Here is a 21,225-nt window from a genome sequence, read left to right on the forward strand (position 1 = left end):
CAGGATCATCAACACCTCCTTGGCCACAGGAGATATACCTAGCGATTGGAAGCTGGCAGCGGTTAAGCCTTTACAGAAGAAGGCACTGGCTGACCCTACCACCCTCTCCAATCTGCGTCCTATCTCCCTGCTCCCAGTGCTGTTCAAACTGGCGGAAAAATTCGCCAACATTCAACTAACGAACTTCCTGGAGGGGAATAACATTCTACACCCCAACCAGTCAGGGTTTCGATCATATCACTCTACTGAGTCAGCCCTACTGTTCACAGCAGAGACCCTAAGAGCAGCCATGGACCAGGGAAAAGAGGCCGTCCTAATCCTACTTGACCTGTCGGCAGCCTTCGATACGGTTTCACACCATATCTTAGTGAACCGGCTGGCTGCCGCAGGGGTAGGGGGACAATCCCTGGTATGGCTTAGGAATTTCCTCAGCAACAGACGTCAGGTCACTGTGCTGGGCCCTTTCCAGTCGGAAGCAAAGGTCGTCAGCTCTGGGGTACCACAGGGCTCTAGTTTAAGCCCTGTACTTTTTAATCTGTACATGGTCCCACTTATGGAACTGATCGCATCTTTTAAGATCAGTACAATTTCTTATGCTGACGACACCCAGCTAATCCTGGTGCTGGACAGGGACAGGCCAGGCGCTGAAGAAAATCTAAAGGAATGCCTAACAGCGACATTCAACTGGATGACCAACAACCATTTGAAATGTAATGCCGGGAAGACAGAGATCATGCCGTTTGGGAAACACAATCTGTTCTCCCCAAAGAGGTGTTGGCCTGCTGAAGCAGAAGCACCTCCCAACACCATCACATCGGCTCGGAACTTGGGCATCAAGTTCGACGACCAACTGTCTTTTAAAAATCAAGCAGTAACTATAGCTGGGACCTGCTTTCAGATTATAAAGGCACTGAGGAAATTCTTCGATCTCCTCCCGCTGCCAGCCAGAAAAACGGTGGCTGTGGCTTTAATTAACTCCAGGTTGGACTACTGCAACGGCCTGTATGCTGGAGCTAACAAATCAGTCCTGCACCGATTGCAGATGGTCCAACATGCTGCTGCGCGCCTAGTACTACGCTGGCCACGTAGATCCTCAGCCTCAGCGGCCCTGAAGGCGCTACATTGGCTGCCTATTAGTAAAAGGATCTTATTTAAGATACTTGTCATCACGTTCAGGGCGTTCCAACAGCAAGGACCTAAATACCTCTGCAACGGGTTTAAGAAATATCACCCCACCCGCTGTCTGAGATCTGCTAGCCAGAACTTGCTTACTATCCCTCGCTTTAAGCTGACTACAAGAGGTGGCAGATCCCTCTTCTTTCTGGGCGCTAAGGCCTGGAATCAGTTACCACCCTCCCTAAGAGCATTATCCCAGGAGACCCACTTCAGGAAAGCATTAAAAACTTGGGTCTTTTCTTTAACTGATGTCGCCTGCAGAGCCTTGATCTAGTAGTGTGATGTAATAGGTCACTCATCATCTTGCCCCCTACCCGTCCATCTGGGTTGGTTAAGCGCCAAGATACTCCCTGGAGTGATAAGAGCGCTATAGAAATGTGCTTTACATTACATTACATCTGTGCGCCACCAAGGACCATGAGCGAGTTTTGGAGATGCTAATGATGTATTTGCCGTTTCAGAAGCGTAATGTACACGCCGAAATGCTAATCCATGTACGTGCCACTTTGAACTGTTGCCAACCATTGCCCTATCAATGTCGTATGCCTTGTTTATTTTTGTTCAATAAAAAGATCTAATAAAAAAAAAGTTATGGTATGTATGAAATGAAAGATCATGTGTGCTTACTAACGGCTGGCTCCTTCAGGGTAAGGTTACAGTGAACATGGAAGCCCATAGGTCAGTGTTACTGTAAACAAGTAGACCTTCTCCAGGGCACCATGTTGGCAGTGTAAAATGTTTAGGATGTGCAAAGTTCTTATTAGCGAGCATAATCAAGTGCATGTTATAATTCTCTTCCAGGGGATCCTCATCAAAGTCATAAGCATTAGAATATTCCCGCCTATGTGCGGGACCCCGGAAACACTATATTATATGTGCCCCACATATAAATACACATAAATATATAAATAATATATATATAAAAAACAAGCAATAGCAGCCAAATCACATTAGAGCTGAAATATGCTGTGAAGAATTTCCACCATACATGAATAATAAGCATTAGAAACAGGAGAAAACAACACCAAAGTTTGTTTAGGAATTGTTTTAATGCTCAGAAAGCAGTAGAAATTCTCAGAACTCACTGGAAGCATAGGAAGCTCCCAGGCTGCATTGCAAACACACAGTCTAACCAGACTGAAAAGCTAACCTGTAGCTAAATAACAAAAAACTGACACTGTGCCTTTAAGGCACTCACGACCCCCTGAATCCCATCATGCCTCAGGAGTGGCAGTTAGGTCAGTTGTTCTTTTCGGAGACTGAAAACCAAACCCAATAAACAAAGGTTAACAATATCTCCTTATTCAAGAGTATCCTTTGCCCGGGGAGGCGGGAGGGTTGCTTATGACTTTGATGAGGATACCCCTGGAAGAGAACTAGGATTACAGGTAAGTAGCTAATCCTTCTCTTCCAGGGGATCCTCATCAATAGTCATAAGCATTAGAATAGAATAGCGAGCCTCTCCTCATCCCTGCGGGCAAAGGAAAGATAAGACAGAAATCTCATCAATAAGCATGAGTAGACAAAACAGACTACCCAAACAGATTCCTCAAGGAGGCTTGCCCAACTTGAGTGTCAGTCCTGGAATCAGAGTCGAGACAGTAATGCCTCGTAAAGGTATGCACTGATTTCCAGGTCGCGGCCTTGCAAATTTCTGACATGGGAACGTCATGCAAGAAAGCCAATGTAGCCGCCTTCCCTCTATTGGAATGCGCTTTGGGAGACATCAACAAAGGTTTTCCTGCTAGCTGATGGCAAGAGACAATCCACCTGGAAATGGACCTCTTTGCCGCTGGAAAGCCAGTTCTCATTGCCCCATAGTTCACAAACAGTTGGTCCGTTTTCCTAATGACTATAGTCTTATCCAAATAAAACTTCAGCACCCTTTTAAGATCTAAGGAGTGAAGTGACCGCTCGGCCGGGGTCGTCGGATTTGGAAAAAAAGAAGGGAGGGAAATAGACTGATTTATATGAAAATCAGAGATGACCTTAGGCAAGAAAGAAGGGTGAGCCCTCAGAACCACCCTGTTATGGTGGAATACCGTATAAGGTTCCTTTGCACAGAGCGCCTGTATCTCACTGACTCTGCGTGCAGAGGTAATTGCCACCAAAAAAGCTGCCTTCCAAGAGAGATGTTGTAAGGAAGCTTTGTGGATGGGCTCGAAAGGTGGAGACATTAACCTAGATAGAACCAGGTTTAATTCCCACGGAGGAGAAGGATTTCTCACAGGGGGATACACTTTCTTCAAACCCTGAAGGAAATCCTTGACCACCGGAACCTGAAAGAAAGACACCTGGTCAGGGGACTTCCTATAGGCCACAATAGCTGACAAATGTACTCTAATGGAAGCGTACTTCAAACCAGCAGTAGCGAGGGAAAGGAGGTATGGTAAGATGACGTCCTCCTGCCCCTTGACAGGATCCAAATGATGATCCCTACACCACAAGTAAAACCTTTTCCACTTGAAGGCATAGGATGCTCTCGTGGACGGCCTCTTAGCCTCCCTCAAAATGCTCATGCAGTCTGGAGGCAGGTTCAAATGTCCGTATTGCAGGACCTCAGGAGCCATGCTGTTAGGTTCAATGATGGGAGGTTGGGATGCATTATCCTCCCGTTCATTTTGCTCAACAGGTCTGGTCTGCAAGGGAGTCGTTTGTGTGGACACACAGACAGATGTAGAAGGTCCGGATACCACCACTGCCGGGGCCAGTCTGGAGCAATCAGGATCATCTCCATGTTCGTCCTGAGGAGCTTGGAAACCACCCTCGGGATCAGAGCTAGGGGAGGAAACGCGCACGCGAACATCCCTGCCCAATCCAACAGAAGAGCGTTCCCCTGCATCCCCGGCCTGTGGAACCTGGACGCGAAGGCGTGGCACTTGGCGTTTTCGTCTTCTGCAAACAAGTCTATGGACGGACATAGGAGGGAATATTCTAATGCTTATGACTTTGATGAGGATACCCCTGGAAGAGAACTAGGATTACAGGTAAGTAACTAATCCTTACTGGCCATAGTTTGTGATGTCTCTCACTGTTCCTTCACCTCCCCACTTTTGTAGTATTTTGCTATGCACAAAAGCAATATATTTTTTTGTGAAGGCCAATATTTCTTGAAAGTGCTGGCTGGGACCTAAAATGTAGGTGCCTTTTTCTTGTAAGCTAATCATCCTTGGATATTGGATGGCTTACACCTATTTTGACATGGAGCTAATGTCTCTTACTGTGAGATTTATGGTCCATTTTTTGTGTGGGTATTCTGATGGTACGGATTCCTAGGGGAGCCGTACAGTTGTATTGGTGAAGTTAAGGGTGGTGGTGTAGATATAGTTATACCAACAATAAGAACATGAGATGCCTGCTGCTAAATGTGGAAGTGACATTTTGGGGGCAGAGTGTCATTTGTAAAATCTCAAACTGAGAACCACAAACTTTTTCTTAAGGTCCAATCGCTGAATGCTGAGGTTGCCTTAACCTTTTTCTTTTACTACTCTACACTTGCTTATTCTTGCAGGTTCTTTTTTCATCCTCTTTTCTGCCTTCATCATTGTTTGCCTATCTCGCTTTCTCCTTTCTTCCCTGTGCTTTCTCTCTTTTTTTGGGTCATGGTCTGTTGTTGACAAATGAGCCACATTCTCCTAAATGAGTGCAGGTGCCCACCACAGACATATAAAGTGGTGTTAAGCATACTTCGCATAGCAGAGCAGTCTCGCCTCTGGAGAGCATAGGCAACTAAAGCAATCACATCTACATGGAAATGTGCTTTATGAAATATTATGCCCGATGAAGTAAGCTGGTGGTCTAAATAGTTTGTTCAATCCTTACGTTTAAAGGAAGTTTTACACTGACAAGCGACATTTTTTATGTGTAGCTTTCAAAAGTGTTTTGCGTATATACTTGTTCTTTGGCTTCTTAATCCACTTCAGTCTCTTGCAAGCATGCTAGATGGTTACCAAACATGGCAAGGCTGGGGCTCAACTTTGCGTCTCATGCCTTTAGCCACTGATCTGTCTGACAAGTTTCAGCTCTTTTTTTCTGCATTTACCAGGGTCTAACTCCTGTCAGTGTACCTATCTCAAGTTTAAATGTTCCTAATTCAACTCTGATTACATCAGTTTTCCACAACGGTGGAAGTTTGAGGTAGCTTAAGTGATTCAGTTGAATCTGGATGCTACACATAGGTCTTGGAGCAGTAAACATTTAACTCAAATAGATAAATGATCAGTCATGTCACCACTTTATTTTGTTACTTTATTTATTTAATCATTTTAGAGATTTAAACCCCACCGCCAGTGTTTTATTTTTCTTTACTGATGTTGACCACTTGATTCTTTGATGCAGAAATATTCATTCTGTATTCCTTTACAACTTTTTCCTAGGATATAGAGACTTAAAACATGCACAGGCAACTTATGTATGTTCGACAAAACAGGCTGTCCGTGTACTAAAGGTCCCTGGCTACAATAATAACTGCAGAAACACCTTCCAAGCCAGCCTTTCAAAGAAATGCTCAAGAGTAATTTTGTGTATGTGTAGTTTCTGTTAGTGTATAGACCCCTTGCAAGAGATTCTCTCTTGTTTATAGCTTATTTCTAAAGATTTCAAAGATTATATTGACAATGGTGGGAAGGAGAGAACAGAACTGCGACCTGTTTTGAGGGCAATAAACACACTTACCAGTAACACTAAGTAACTACGCAAAAGGCTTCAGTTCCATGGACTTGATAATGTCACCATTATGAAACTCTTGGTGTCACGCGTCATTCTTCATTAATGGCCTTTGATCTCATGTGCCCTCTTCTTGGTAATCGATTGCCATGTTTTAACAGACGCCTGACTGCTCATCACCATGTGTTTAATACTCAGTTAGTAGATCCTATTGTCCATCATAACAAAATATATCGGACACACATTTTTAAAGGTGACTTTGTTACCCACTTGTTAGGGATTCAGTGATGCAAAAGGTCCAGAATGTTTGAATTAATATATGTGCAGAATATCCAGATGTAACTGTATCTTTCTTAGGAAATATCGTTTACCATGATCTGAGTACCAAATTCAATGTGCAGCTTGCATTTATTTTATAATGGCTTGTGTGTGCTAACATTGTCAGTGTGTATAAAGAGGGTATTTTAAGTAGGTTAATACATTTTTATAATTTTGATATTCACAATTACAGTTTCTAGTTTTTATAATGCAATGCATGAACTGTGTTTTGTTCTTGGTGCCAAAGTTTAGTGTGCCTAGCCTGTAGCACTTAAAGGCTTTTCTACTATAGTTAGTCATACTCCTGACTTCATCCCCATTTGGACTATTAAGCCTGTAACCTGAATGCCGTGCTTAAATGATTGAAGCACTGATCAGCTTGCATTTGTTAAATCTTGCATTTTGCTCAAAGGTACTCGTGATAGATCTGTCAAACGTGTGTGAGGTCTTGATCTGATGTCACTTCTTGAGATGTCGGTTTCTGAGAGTTCATGGGTTGTATTTCCTGTGATGTCACTTGCGATGTTACAAACCTTAATGTCACTTGCCAAGATATCATTTGCATACTGCCTAACTTTGCTAATCCCCGCCACCACTTTGTTTTTTGGGTATTTGTGCCCAGACAGAGTGTTGGAATTGATCACTGAGTAGGATGTGGGGTTTAATTCCTGCATGGCTTTGAGCAGTGGGTGAACAAAACCTGGATGGGTTGGGGGTTTTGGGGGTAAATATTGAAAGACATATCTGAAGACATTGGTATACAGAGGGATAACATAATAGAAGCGCACACGATATTGTTTGTGGAGATGAGATCAAGAGGGTACCACGTTAAAATAATGGCATAGCGTAGCACTGTGCTAGCCCATCAGACTGCCATGGCAAGCTGTGTTAGGGGATTCCAAATGGATTACCCAATCTGTCTTTTTTGCAGGCGCCCCCCTCCAGTTGACCCTGAGATACTGCGAGCCATGAAGAAGGTGGGGTTCATTGGCTACGCCCCCAATCCAAGGACAAAGCTGAGAAACCAGGCGAGTAATGTTTTTCACCCTTTCCATAAACTATATTTTGAGCGTACAATGCAAGATGCAATTGGTCAGACATGTGGTTGTTTTTTCCATTCTTGTATGCTGGGATAACAAGTGTTTGTAATTAAAATCGTTCTTTATTCTCAGAGAAACCTTCAGACATTTAAGATGTCGTGGTTTCATGTGCACCATTTTATATATTTGCATTTAGAAACTACCAGGGTCGCCACTATCGAAAAATCCTCCAGTCCAACAGGAGATGATATTATCGGGACCACAGACATGCACCAATTGTTTGCATTTAAAGAAAATATGGGGTGTAATTTGCAGACCTGCCAACTCGAAAATTTGCCATGTGATGAGGCGTGGCTTAGTGGGGCAGTGCTTAATGCCAAGAACTATCTGAGAGGCCCATCTGTCTCAGTCCCCTGCCCCATCAACCTCTTACCCTCTAAAACAAGCATTTGCAATGCAATAGGTCTCGCATTATAAAAGTTTGAGCTGTTGGTATTGCTAATAATAATGCAACACTAGCATCTCAAAGATTCAGTAATGTTAGACCTATTGCAATGCAATTGTGTTTTAAAATGTTTTTTTATGTAGCACTAACTGGAGTGAAAGGTGTGTATTTATGTTGCATTGAGTACAGTGTACTTATGTGTTGTGTTATTATGTGGCACAGAGTGGTATTGTGTGGAGTATATTTATCTTGCATTAAGTAGAGTAATTATGTGACGTGCAATTATGTAGTACTAAGTCGTATGTGTAGTGTATTTATGTTGTATTGAATACAGTGTAATTATGTGATGTGTAATTATGTGGTACTGAGTGGTATTATGTTGTGTAGTTATGTACTCTACTCAATGCAACATAAATACACCCCATATACCACTCAGTACCATACAATTACAAACCACATATTTACACACTAATCAAGGCAACATAAATACCCTCCACATCATAACACTCAATACCACATAATTACACAACAAATATTTACAACACATATTTACACTCTACTCAATACAACATAACTACACTCAACACAATACCACTCAGTACCACATATGCTTGTTTCAAGGGTTGTGGTTAGTTCCAGATATCGTACTGCAGTTTGTTTCACGTACTGAGATCAGTTTCAGGTATTGTGGCTGATTTCAAGAACTGTGGTCTGTTTTATGTTGTGTAGTTAGTTTGAGACAGTCAGGTGCTAGTGTTGCATTATTATTAGCACTGCCAACTGAGACAGACAAAAATAACGAAAAGGCAGAAATAGGCACTAGAAAGATGCTGGTAGAGTGGGCAGTGAGAGGCGGCAAAGTATTAAAGGATAATAAGGAAAACAGGGGGTAGGGGTACTATCACTTTTGAGTAAAGAAAATGAGAGAATAAGCAAACCATCTGGCTGCAGGAGAGCTAAGAGAAACATGGGGCGAGCGAGAGAGCACGAGAAACTGGGCGGTGTAAGATCCCCATTAAATAGCATAGGAAATAAGAAAGGAAATAAAGTAAATGACACATCGGGATGAGTAAGAGAAACAGCAGGGATAAGATCACCTTTGAGTAGGGAAAATTAAAGAATAAGTCAAACATCTGGGTAGGGAGGAGAAACTGCAGTGAGAGTAAGAGAAGCAGCAGAGTGTGAGATTCACAGGTTCGGGAAGGGGCATTAATGGGGGAACCTGGGTAGACACTGGAGACAGGCACCGGGGAGGCTGAATAAACAGGTCAACAGGGAGCTATATAATTGAAAGAAGGGTAGAAAGCAATACCGAACGATGTACAGAGAGGGACGCCCAGAAGAAGAGAGGCAAAGGAAAGGTACGGAGTCAAAAAAAAGAATGGAAGATATGCAAGGTGCAGAGGAAAGAAAGGCAATCGATCATAGAGGCAGACAGAAAGAGAGAGACAGGAGAGAGACAGAAACTAGGAAGGTCAAGGGTGAGTGGCAGCGAGGTAAGGATTGAATGCCAGGAGGGACAAGGGTGACTGTCAGGCCATGGGGGTGAAGGGTGAGTGCCAGAGAGGTGAGAAGATGAGACGTACGAGTCAGGAGGGTCAAGGGTGAGTGCCAGGGACGGGAAGAGTGTGTGCCCAGAAGGGAAAGTATGAGTGCCGGGGGTGAGGGGTAGCTGCCAGGCCAGGGGGGTGAAGGGGTAGTGCTACGGAGGTGAAGGTTGAGTGCCAGGTCAGGGGGATGAAGGGTAAGTGCAAGGGAGATTAAATGTAAGTCAGGAGGGTCAAAGGCGAGTGCCATGGAGGGGAAGGGTGAGTGCCAGGGGTGAAGGGTAGCTGCCAGGCCAGGGTGGATGAAGGGCTAGTGCCATGGAGGTAAAAGGGTGTGCGCCAAGTGGGCGAGTAGTGAATGCCAGGAGGGACATGGGTGAGTGTCGGGGAGTTGAAGGATATGTGCCAGGGAGGGGGAAGTATGAGTACCAGGAGGGTCGAGGGTGAGTGTCAGGGAGGTGACAGTTGTGTCACTGAGAGTCAATGCTGAGTGCCAGAGAGGGAGAAGGGTGAGTGCCAGGTGCCAGGAGTGACTGCCAGGCCTGAGGGGTGAAGGGTGAGTGCCAGGGAGGTGAGGGGTGAGTGACAGGCTGCAAACAGTAGTGAGCTGGGGTCTAGAAGGTGGTGCGGAGATCACCCGGTGTGTGCCAGGCTGGGATGTACCAGTGCCAGGCCAGACTTGGGTGGATGCAAGAACCTCTGAATGGCGGGTGCCAAGTCACTCGTAACCTTAGTACAGGAGTTGGGTGTGCAGGAGAGAGTAACATCTTCAAACAAGAAACTATTCAAAATCCTGAAAACTCCACTTTATGGTCTTTCAACCTTATGTGGAAAATAATTAGCACATGAATGGGCTTACGTAGCGGACTTACAGCTTGTTACAGCAACTTATTGAGATAGTTTGCATTGCAAATAAGCCAAAGGTAACACAATTTGAATTAGTAACGGTAAGATTCACAATGAACTAGCAACAAGTTGAAAAAGCACCCCAGAATTGAACCGAGGATACAGAATGATAAAAATGGGGGCAATATTGGTCTCCTTTTCACAGCTGACAGCCCAAAAAATGGGGTGTTGTAGAGGACTCGGATTCTGGTGGAATCAGAATTTGTAAAAGAGTCAATTTTTCATAATTTTTTTTTTTTTAAACAACTCTTTTGAATACACTAGCATATAGTGCCATGCAAGTGCCACTGCCCTTCTCCTTAAGACACAAACTCTTTGAAACAAACCGATTAGAATAACGGTTTGCTGTTTAAAACTAAGTGGGGCACGAATTCAGTTTAGTATTCTGGTTATTGCTTGAAGGAAGGATAAGAAACCTGTTTACCTTTGTCTGTACCACTGATATCTATGTGGATCTGAGAAAATGCATGGAGTGGTATGGTTGACAGGAGATGTGCAGGCTGCCTAAATATTGTAGAGATTGGATTGCCAAGCACTAGGAAACAAGAGTGAATGCTGAATAAAACTAGAAACACAAACACTTTCACAGCAAACACAGCTGTGAAAGTGAAACTGATCGTGTGAAAGTGAAACCGATCACGCTACCTGGCTGAGAGGAGGCTCATAGGCAGCGAGTGGGCGGGGTGTGTGTGGGTGGTGTGGTTGTGTGGGTGGTGTGGTTGTGTGGGTGGTGTGATTGTGTGGGTGGGGTGGTTGTGTGTGTGGTTGTGGGTAGGTGTGGGGGTGGGCAGGTGTGTGAGGTTGTGTGTGTGTATTGTGTTTGTGGGGGGGTGTGGTTGGATGTGTGTGGTTGTGGGTGTGTGTGTGGTCGTGGGTGTGTGTGATGTTGTGGTTGTGTGTGTTGTTGTGGTTGTGTGGGTGTGGTTGTGTGTGGGGTTGTGGTTGTGTGGTTGTGTCTGTGTGTGTGGTTGTGTCTCTGTGTGGTCGTGTGTTGTGTGGTTGTGTGTTGTTGTGTGGTTGTGGTTGTGTGTGGTTGTGTGGTTGTGGTTGTTTGTGGTTGTGGTTGCGGTTGTTTGTGTTTGTGGTTGCGGTTGTTTGTGGTTGCGGTTGTTTGTGGTTGCTTGTGGTTGCGGTTGTTTGTGGTTGCGGTTGTTTGTGGTTGCGGTTGTTTGTGGTTGCGGTTGTGTGTGGTTGCGGTTGTGTGTGTGTTGTTGTGTGTGTGTGGTTGCGGTTGTGTGTGTGTGGTTGCGGTTTTGTGTGTGTGGGTGTGTGTTTGGTTCTGTGTGTGGTGTGTGTGTTTGGTTGTGGTTGTGTGTGGTAGTGGTTGTGTGTGTGGGGTTGTGTGTGTGTGTGGGGTTGTGTGTGTGTGGTTGTGTGTGTGGGTGGGGTTGTGATTGGGGGTTTGGATGTGTGTGGGGTTGTGTGTGCGGGGTTGTGTGTTTGGTTGTGTGTGCGGGGTTGTGTGGTTGTGTGTGTGGGTGGGGTTGTGATTGGGGGGTTGGATGTGGGTGGGGTTGTGTGTGTGAGAATTCCGAACGCTTGGAAGCACAAAGGCGGGGGGAGGGGCGAAGGCAGGGAGCAAGCAAGAGGAAAGTCAGATGGTGCTGAAGGCTGGCGGTTCGCGCATGCACACTCGTGTGAACGCAAGCTTGCTACCAGCAGCACTTTGAAAACTCACCTACTAAAGTCTCTCCGAGCAATGCATGCGCGCTGACTCAACGAGACCTAAAAAGGTCAAAACAAAAGGTTGCTGAGACTACTGCCAATATCCTGGAGTGTTTTCACGCCCTTTAATGGACATCTGCTGCTTAAAGCATCACACTACGAGCTGTAAATCCACTGTTTGCAGCGGTTTCCAGCTCATCTCCCCTGCAACTGTGATATTGGCACCCTTTGCAGGGTCACCCGGTGAGGAACCGATATCATGTAAAACACAGTGGCACCATGAGCTGGCAGGTCTGAATTTGCATCACACAGGGTAAGAGCTGAAAGCGTTCACACCCAGTGGCATAGCAAGGATGCCAGGGGCCCCAATGGAAGCCCACAAAAGAGGACCCCCAATTCTCAGGTTAGTGACTGAAATACACCCAAAATTGAGGTGCTGCTGGCCCCTGAAACCTCTGGGCCCTGGTTGTGCTGCACCATCAGTTGTTACTCCCCTGCCCACCATAATGTTTTCATCATATTTAGGTCGAAACCTATGCTAAAGACACATTGAGTTGAAAAAAAGGGGGGGCGGTTGGGCCCTATGGGAAAGAGGGTAGGTCGGGCCACAATCTAATGTAGAACAGAGAGTTTTACCTCAACCTCAATTGTAAATTCAGACAGTGAATGCTGACTGGAGGGTAAACACAACTTTTTTAGTTTATCCTGACATTGATTTATGTCATCTACTTTTTACTCAATCATCAAATTGTTTTTTTATCTATACAGAACAAAGATCGTCATCAACTTCATGTATTGCCATATACTTTGACACAATGAAAAACAAATCATAAATATTGACAGTGAAAAACACAGTTGTGAACATGTAAATATACATACAACAACAATGTGCTCGTGATTGTACTAAAACATGGAACAATTAATCAAAAACTCCGAAACAATCACGATGATCAGTACAAAACATGAGGTGTAAGGAACTTATCAAAATAACACCCCAATTCCTGAAGCAAAGTAAATCTGATCTAATCAGGAAAAAATGCCAATTCCTGAATGAATATCACTGGCATTAAATGTCATTAAGGGGAGAAATGCCGACGCGTTTCGAATCCCGCTAACTGATTCACAGGATTATCATCAGGGCAGTGTGAGTCGGGTCCATGGGAACTATTTACAAAAAAAAGGAAAAAAGTATTTTTACAAAGGGGGGTCCTCAATCCAATTGGGTATTTAAATTAATCGCATCAGTGAGATGCAGCATACCTTGTATTGTTCGTGCCCAAGGGTGCGCTTGCTTAGTAGTATCGTCAATGCCGTGGGTGTCAACTGCAATAGAGTGGATCTTGGATCAGACAAAATCCCCAGGGGGGGCAGATTGGTACTCGTATTGATTAATGTGGAAAAGAAAGGCTTTACCTTCAATCTTCGTGCTCCGGTGGCGTGTTTGCCGTTGTCCGGGTAAATTGTTTCATTTCCGATCAAATATCATCTCTGAAAAATCATTGTTTGTCATGATTAAGAATTTTGTATGTTCGCCAAACGATTAAGGCTGGTATACAGAAGAGTCGGAGACTTACTCATGTAAGGACCGGGAACGCGGAAAATGATGCCGCTGCGGTTTCGAAGGATTTCAATTCTGTGTAGATCAAAACAGGGGGGGAGAGAATAACTCGGCTGATCTAGTTTTTCAAAAGTGGGTGGAAGGAGCTCTGTTCGAATTCTAAGGCTTACCGTTAGGATGCACGGTAGACACCACTCGTCGATTTCACTTCCATACGGAACCAGGAGGATTTAGGTGTCCACGGAAGTGCCGGATAGTTAATAAATGTATCAGGTGATTTCCATGTGGCCAATCAAAACCTTCGAGACCACAAATTCGTTGTGGTGTCTTCTGGGATTTGTAGGCGTGTGAACAGACCTGTGGCTCTCACGCCCCTGTCGCTCGAGTTCCGGCGGGAACTGCAACAAAGCAAACCGTTGGGCGCTGGATGGTGCCTGTTTGCACAGGGTGGTCACTCCTTGACCACAAGGGAGATTCTTCAGTCTTCCACGTCGAGTGGGATGTCGAAGGGTCCAGAGTTCTGTATCAAAGTTTCATTCAGGATAATCTACTGCTCCTGGGCACAGCTCCTACCTTTATTCCAATTCAAGGGGCTGGATTACCTGCTAGGTCCCTCCTATGGGTGGAACCCAGGAAGGGGGTGGTTACACCCCTTTCCCTTTGTCCAGTTTCGCGCCAGAGCTGGGACTGGAGTGTCCCAGCACCGGTTTGAACTGGACTATGCATGGGAAGCCTTGTACTCCCCAGGCAGTGTCTAGTTTCATTCAACCCTCCCTGCTACAATCCACTATCTCCTGTCTGGGGTGGTGTAACACCTCCCTGTGACAGGATATCTATTGTCCAGGCCTCCCCTGCCGGAGTTTCGATCAGCAGCAGGAGGCCAGACTCGTGTCTGTGGCAGCAGTATCCATTTTGTGATGCTGGGGCTTTGGTTAGATTTAACTGCGTTTAAGCAAAGTAACATGTCTTCTCCCTCTAGAAGGGTGGAATGCTACCACTGTCGCCAGGACTGGCGAGGGGGTAGTATTCCAAATCGTATGACACCCTACACGACATGTTTTGATAAAGCCAAAAGCAAATAACCGCGAGGATTATAATGCACTTAAGAGTATATGGTATGGCAATATCCCGGAACAGCTAAGGGAGTTGGTCCCGACAGCTGCAGACATGCTAGAGCACCATCTCACATAAAACCAAGCACTCTGCCTCCAGGATTGTTAAGGCCTGCCATAGGAGGGACATATAGGTATATTTATGTCCAGATATAGGTTTAGATATAGGTATACTATATCTAAGCAGGGGATGATTACACGACCTTGCCCCAGCTGAGTGATCAGCCAGTTGTGTCAGTTTGGATAGCCAGCCAGGGGTTGCAAAAGATATGCTGCAGCCCCTGGATACACCTATGCACTGGGTACCTATAGTACACTGTACAGGGGCTGATAAGGTGACCCAATGTCCTATTGGTTATGTACCTAGTTTACATGGAGTCCATTTTACAGATATCAATCAATCAATCAGGAGTTTGTTAAAGCGCGACTACTCACCCGTAAGGGTCTCAAGGCGCTAGGGGTGGGGGGGTTGGGGGGGTGCAGGTTCCATTCCATCAAGGAGGGGGGTCTGTCGAAGAGCCAGGTTTTGAGGTTTCTTGCGAAGATGGGGAGCGATGTTGTCTGCCTGAGGTGGAGCGGAAGGGCGTTCCATGCTTTGGCCGCGAGGAAGGAGAAGGAGCGGCCTCCCGATCCGGTCTTTCTGGTGCGGGGGACCACGGCGTAGGAAAGCTGGGCTGATCGTAGGGTCCTTTGGGGTGCGTGGAATTTGAGTCGGCTGTTCAGGTATGCTGGTCCGGTGCCGTGGAGGGCCTGGTGTGCGTGGGTGAGCATCTTAAAGGTGATTCTCGCCTCGACGGGGAGCCAGTGGAGTGTGCGCAGGTGCTGGGAGATGTGGCAGTGTTTTGGCAGGTTGAGGACCAGTCTTGCGGCGGCGTTCTGGATGCTCTGTAGCTTGCGGATGAGTTTTTTGTTTATTCCGGCGTAAAGTGCGTTGCCGTAGTCGAGTCTGCTGGTGACCAGGGCGTGAGTGACTGTCTTTCGGTGTTCGAGGGGGATCCATTTGAAGGTCTTACGAAGGAGGCGGAGGGTGTGGAAGCAGGAAGATGAGACAGAGTTGATCTGGTGGTCCAGAGAGAGCAGATAGCCTGGGGCCCTGATTAGCAGGGTCCCTGGCCAACTAAGTCAAAAACCAACTAAACACTAGGCAAAAAATCTGGGGTAACCATAGTCAGATATCCACCTTCCTACACCATCCATCTTTTGTTTGTTGTAATAGTATTCACCCTAAGTGGGATAGGTATGCCCAGATGTGGGTCCCTTGCTCACTGTGCCACTGGATTCAAGCTAGACACCCTGAAGAAGGGTGACCTACCCTGAAACCGGTCCCAGGATCCTTTTTTCCGATCAAGGGAGGCCCTGGCATGGCAGTTTGGTCTGATCCCATGGGGCACATGGTCAAGACTGATTTGCATATGGCTAGGTCCAAACTGGGATGGCCTAGTGGGCAAACGAACCATGGTTTTAACTCAGATCTTTTGACTGGGGGAGAATGTTTGCATTGTCCGCATTCCATTCATCATTTGTTTGTTGTAACACTTCACTTTAATGATTGGCCGTGCCCCTTTCCTTAGACGAGCTGCTTCTAAGTAAAGGGGCTTGGCCACCATTAAAGTGAAAGTGTGTCAGGGGTGCTTTTACAAAGAAGCATTTGCAGTGCAATAGGTCTAGCATTACTAGAGTTTCATAAATGCGAAACCTATTCCATTGCAAATTCTTGTTTGGTAATTCTGAAATGTGTTGTAAACAAATACTTTAATATGATCAAAGCAAACCAATACACTAGGTGATGCCATTTCCCACATTATCGTTTGTGTACTGTGAAGTTTTATTAGTAAACCTGTATGTCAGTGCAAACGTAAGTCATTTTAATTGAAAATGTGTTGTCTGTAATGGCAGTGTGCTATCACGCCATGCATACGCCACTCCATTCTACTCTGCACCACTCCACTCTACTCTGCACCACTCCACTCTACTCTGCACCACTCCACACCACTGCCCTCTACTCTGGACCGGTCCACTTTGCGCCACTGCACTCTACTTTGCGCCACTGCACTCTACTTTGCGCCACTGCACTCTACTTTGCGCCACTGCACTCTACTTTGCGCCACTGCACTCTACGTCCTACTCTGTACCACTCTACAATGTCAGTGCTCTCTATGCCACTCTACACCACTTCAGTCTAGACCTCTCCACACCACGTCGGTCTGCACAATTCCACTCTACTCCAAACTGCAACACCTCACTTTATGCCACACTGCACTCTACGCCAATACATTCTATACCAATGCACTCTACTCTGTACAACTCCACTATAAGCCCCTGCACTCCATGCCAATCCACTGGACGCCAATGTCATCTACACTGCATTCTTTGCCACTTTGCTCCACACCAATATGCCATTACACTCTACGCCACTGCACTCTACCCTCCACCAGTACACTTTACGCCACTACACTCTTCTCTGAAACAATCTACTCTATGCTATTCTACTGTATACTTAACTGCATTCTACACTAAACTACCACACTCAACACCAATGCACTCTAAGTCACTGCACTTTGCAGTTATAATCTATGCCCCATATCTCTACCCTGCCAATGCACTCCATGCCAATGCACTCTACAACACACTACTCTGCAATACTGCACTCTCCGCACTGACCTCTGCACCACTCTAATCTGCACTGCTGCGCTCTGTGCCAATGCAGTCTATGCCACTTTACTCTGCATCACTGCACTCTACCCAACTGCACTCCACTCTACGCCACTATACTCTACTCTACTTTTTATCACTCTAGGCGCCTCTACTCTGCATCAGTACACTCTGTGCCACTGCATCCTATGCCACACTACTCTGCACCATTCTACACAACTCTATGCCACTGAACTTTGCTATGCGCCACTCTAATATACACCACTGCTTTCTACGAAGCTGCATTGTACGCCATTGAATTCTATGCCACTGCACTCACTATACACCACTATACTGAACAACACTCTACGCCAATTTCCCTTTACACCAGTCCACTCTACTCTATGCCGCTCTTCTTTGCAACACTGTACTCTATGCCACTCTGCACAACTGTGCCTCTGTACTCTACACCACTCTACAGCACTCCACCCTACTCTGCAGCACTCCACCCTATGCCACTACACTCTTCCGCTCTACGCCACTGCACTCTACTATACAGCACTGTAATCTGTGCCACTGCATTGTACACCTCTGCATTCTTAGCCACTGCACTCTGTCACTATACATTGTAACACTATACGCCAATGCTCGCTACACCACTCCACTCTACGACACTGAACAGCAGCCAACATGGCTAAAACACATTGTCAAACCAGTAGCTCTTGCACAGGCGAGACCTTTTGGCTTTACCAATGCTTGTTTATTTAATGTTGGCTGCAGCTTCTCGCATGTTCTGCCTGCACTAACTAGCCACCAACTCAGAATTAAAAGCAAATTCCCATATGCATTTCTGTTTTTAAAGGAGAGGAACAAAACTGTTTTGTATTTCCAAACCCATCAAGCATTAGTACTAATGGAGGCAGTGCGAGCCTGAGCTTGTCCGACCCTTGATTTGGGCTGTTTCCCTCTTTTTGTCACTTTTGCATTTTGGAGCATAATGTCAGCTGCCAATTTATGGGCCACAAAGTTAAGGTATCTCTGAGCAACCAGGAGGCTGCAAAAATATAAATTGTAGAGACTGATGCTCTAAATGCTGTGATTTTGGCCAAATAAACTTCCAAGCCTGTTTCTTTGCATCTTGGATTTAATGGAAAGCAGCAATGATACATTTGCAAGATGTGGGTAGACTTCTTACCCTAATTCCAGGTGGGGGTGAGAAATCCTGCAGTAACAATGGTGGTTCTCACTGCAACTCCATTCTATTGAAGTCAAGTGAAGTCAAAGAGGCTTTATTTCGATATAAAAAAATATCTTAAAAAGCATACAGCGTAAAAACATTGTTAAAAACACATTGTTAAAAAAGAGCCATCCCGCACATATAATGAGTTAAGAAACCCACAGTATGCATCAATAGCACAATCCTAACTGCAATACTGTGGGATATTAGATTAACTAAGACGGTCTGTATATACAGACCTTAATTAAATAATTTGGCGAAGCCAGTTTGACCTTATGCGCCAAGCCCAGCCTAAGAACTTGGCTATGGCACATACATATAATGAACGAGTGTCCGTCTGTAAAATTCTTAGGGCAACGCAGCACTGCCTGGTGCCCAAAACCAGGCACACGGGTTTAATCCAACATCCACGAGGTGTCTTGTAGGCAGGGCATTCGAAGAGCAGATGAGGAATGGATTCAGGCCTGGAGGTACAAAAGGGACGAGAGGAAACAGTTTGGTATGGTGGTTTCCACCGGGAAGTGAACTCCCTTACCGGGAGCATGCCAGTTCTAAATTTAAAATAGAGGGCTCTGTCCCAAGGGGTTGTGATAATATCAAAGTAGATCTCGCGCAGTGGGACATCTTTAATCAACAAAAAAGACCTGGATGATCTGCACAAGTTGGTGTTGGTGTTCCTTTTGGCCGTGATCCAAGACCAATAAAGTTTTTTGAGTTCTAGCTTTGGAGGGGCAGTCCGCTGGTGCCAAGCCTCTCCCAGCCCTAAGTTCAACAATAGAGCTTTAATGTCTCTAAGCCATTTCACTTTCGCCCAACTTGGGGAATCCAGGATTTCTCGCAAGCCCTCCGCATAGCTACTAAGTTCCTTCACCCTCCAAATGCGAGCCCATAGGAGGAGGGGGCGGAGCCTCGCGTGATCTTCTATAGAGCGACAACCCATGTTCTATTGAAGTATATTTCTCTTCTGTTGCGGAACATTTCTGTGACAGCGCATTGCGAATTGCCTACGTGCACATTGTAAAACATAGTAAGGAGAGACATGAGTTTTAAACAGTGATCGAATAATATTCTTTGTCACTTCTCCCTCTGCATTGCAGGTGCCATACCAGTTGGAAAATGATTTTGATAGTTTCAGCCAAATCCCTGAGTCTCCGATTGGCAGAGAAGAGGAGCCTCACCTCTGCATGGTTGCCAAAAAGTACAGAAAGGTAACGAGTCCAATGGCCTGCTGAATGGTGTTTTTGCCAGCCACTTTCTACATTCATGGTGCATTTAAAAAACCTTCATAATTAACTTTCCATATTTGTAGAACTGAACATATACTTCTGTTTGCTTTCAAAAAGGGTGCATTTAGTAAACCTTTAAAATTTACTTTGCATATTTGTGGAACTAAACATATACTTCTATGTTTGATTTCAAATGAACGTTTTTTCTTCGAAACCAGCATTGAGTTTGAAGGTGATTGGCTTTGAGATTATTTAATCATGTGCCTCAAAGTAGGCATAGCTACTTTCAGAATTGTTTTTGTTTTGGTGTTGGTGAAAGTAGGATGCTCCTGTTTTGGGAATGCTGTGCTCTTCAAATTCAGAGTTTGATCATCGACATTGCACCCATCAAAGTTTCTCTTTGGAAGTTTAAATCCTGTTGTGGCTCTTGTGTGCACACATTGGCGATGAAAGAACATATGACTCATGACTGTGTCCTCACTGCATCAGTTCGACAAGTTTGTTTCATTTTTCAGGTCACCATCAAATACTCCAAGCTGGGGCTTGAGGATTTTGATTTCAAGCACTACAACAAAACACTGTTTGCTGGCCTGGAGCCTCACATTCCAAATGCCTACTGCAACTGTATGATTCAGGTGAGCATGAGCCTTCCCACGGAGGAATGGCACTGGTTTATACCTATCAGATGAGAAGTTTGAGACTAAGGATGGAGACCTAGGCGTCCTCCATGATGGCGAGAATAGCTTGATGTTTCCATACTTTGGCTGTCTCATAATCACTGGAACAACATTTTTGGGAGATACCTTTTATGCCTTAATTTTGAAGGGTCCTAATTTCTTTAATAAATCATTGAGGTATGGCTTGCTGAGCACTGTTGGTCACTATGTAAGAGCAGAGGGGAGCTCCTCACTTTCCAGCGGTGTAGTGTTAGTTCATGTTTCCTGTAAATAGCAGCAATATGCTGACACTTCCCCACTTTTTGCAGGTGTTGTACTTGCTGGAGCCTGTGCGTTGCCTGGTACAGAACCACCTCTGCCAGAAGGAGTTCTGCCTGAGCTGTGAGCTCGGCTTCCTCTTTCACATGCTGGACCTGTCCAGGGGAGATCCGTGCCAGGTGAGTGTTGGTACATAGACCGGGGTTACAGAGTTGCAGCTGGTTTAGAAACTGTTAGAAACGGGACCCTGGCCGGCCAAGACTCGCGTCGAGGTCAGTCAGGGATCGCCATTTCTAAAGTCAGGGCAAGGGAGTCACACACCAAGGCAACCCCCACTCGCCCTCTAGGTAACGTGGCGCGAGCAGTCTAGGCTAAACTTGGAGGCGGTATGAGTTAAGTATTTGCGCACGCACCCCAGCAACAACACCCAAGGCCCACCACAAAGGAAAACTCCATACAAGGATATATATAAAAAATAGCCTTTGTATTATAATAAACAACACATTAGATAACACACGCAAACTTTACAATGTGCCAGGGGCACGGGCAGAATTTACAAGGGAAATTATGTACAGGACAGGGCCACATGGACCACTGTCAGGGGTAGGCACTTGTTAGAAAATAATACTGGTAGGTATACACTTATGTCGTAAACATAGAATGAGTAGCACCAAAATTATAAATGCAACACACATCCAGTAATCACTGGAACAGAGTAAAGACCTCCTACGCAACCCTAAAACACTGTAGGAAATCACGCAGGT

At 45.4% G+C, this 21,225-nt stretch overlaps 1 protein-coding gene across 1 annotated transcript in view; it reads left to right on the top strand.

The window, feature by feature from the left end:
* Positions 1-541: 541 nt before the first annotated feature.
* The window catches only part of LOC147748826 (PAN2-PAN3 deadenylation complex catalytic subunit PAN2-like), a 771,836-nt gene continuing 751,152 nt past the window's right edge, over positions 542-21,225 (top strand). Inside the window, exons 1-5 of the mRNA XM_086928597.1 lie at positions 542-981; positions 7,091-7,187; positions 19,398-19,508; positions 20,042-20,161; positions 20,512-20,640. Of these exons, the coding sequence (XP_086784723.1) occupies positions 542-981; positions 7,091-7,187; positions 19,398-19,508; positions 20,042-20,161; positions 20,512-20,640 (897 nt within the window). The remainder of the gene's footprint in view (positions 982-7,090; positions 7,188-19,397; positions 19,509-20,041; positions 20,162-20,511; positions 20,641-21,225) is intronic.

This window comes from Lissotriton vulgaris, chromosome 1_1 (genome assembly GCF_964263255.1).
Source record: "Lissotriton vulgaris chromosome 1_1, aLisVul1.2, whole genome shotgun sequence".
NCBI lineage: Eukaryota > Metazoa > Chordata > Amphibia > Caudata > Salamandridae > Lissotriton > Lissotriton vulgaris.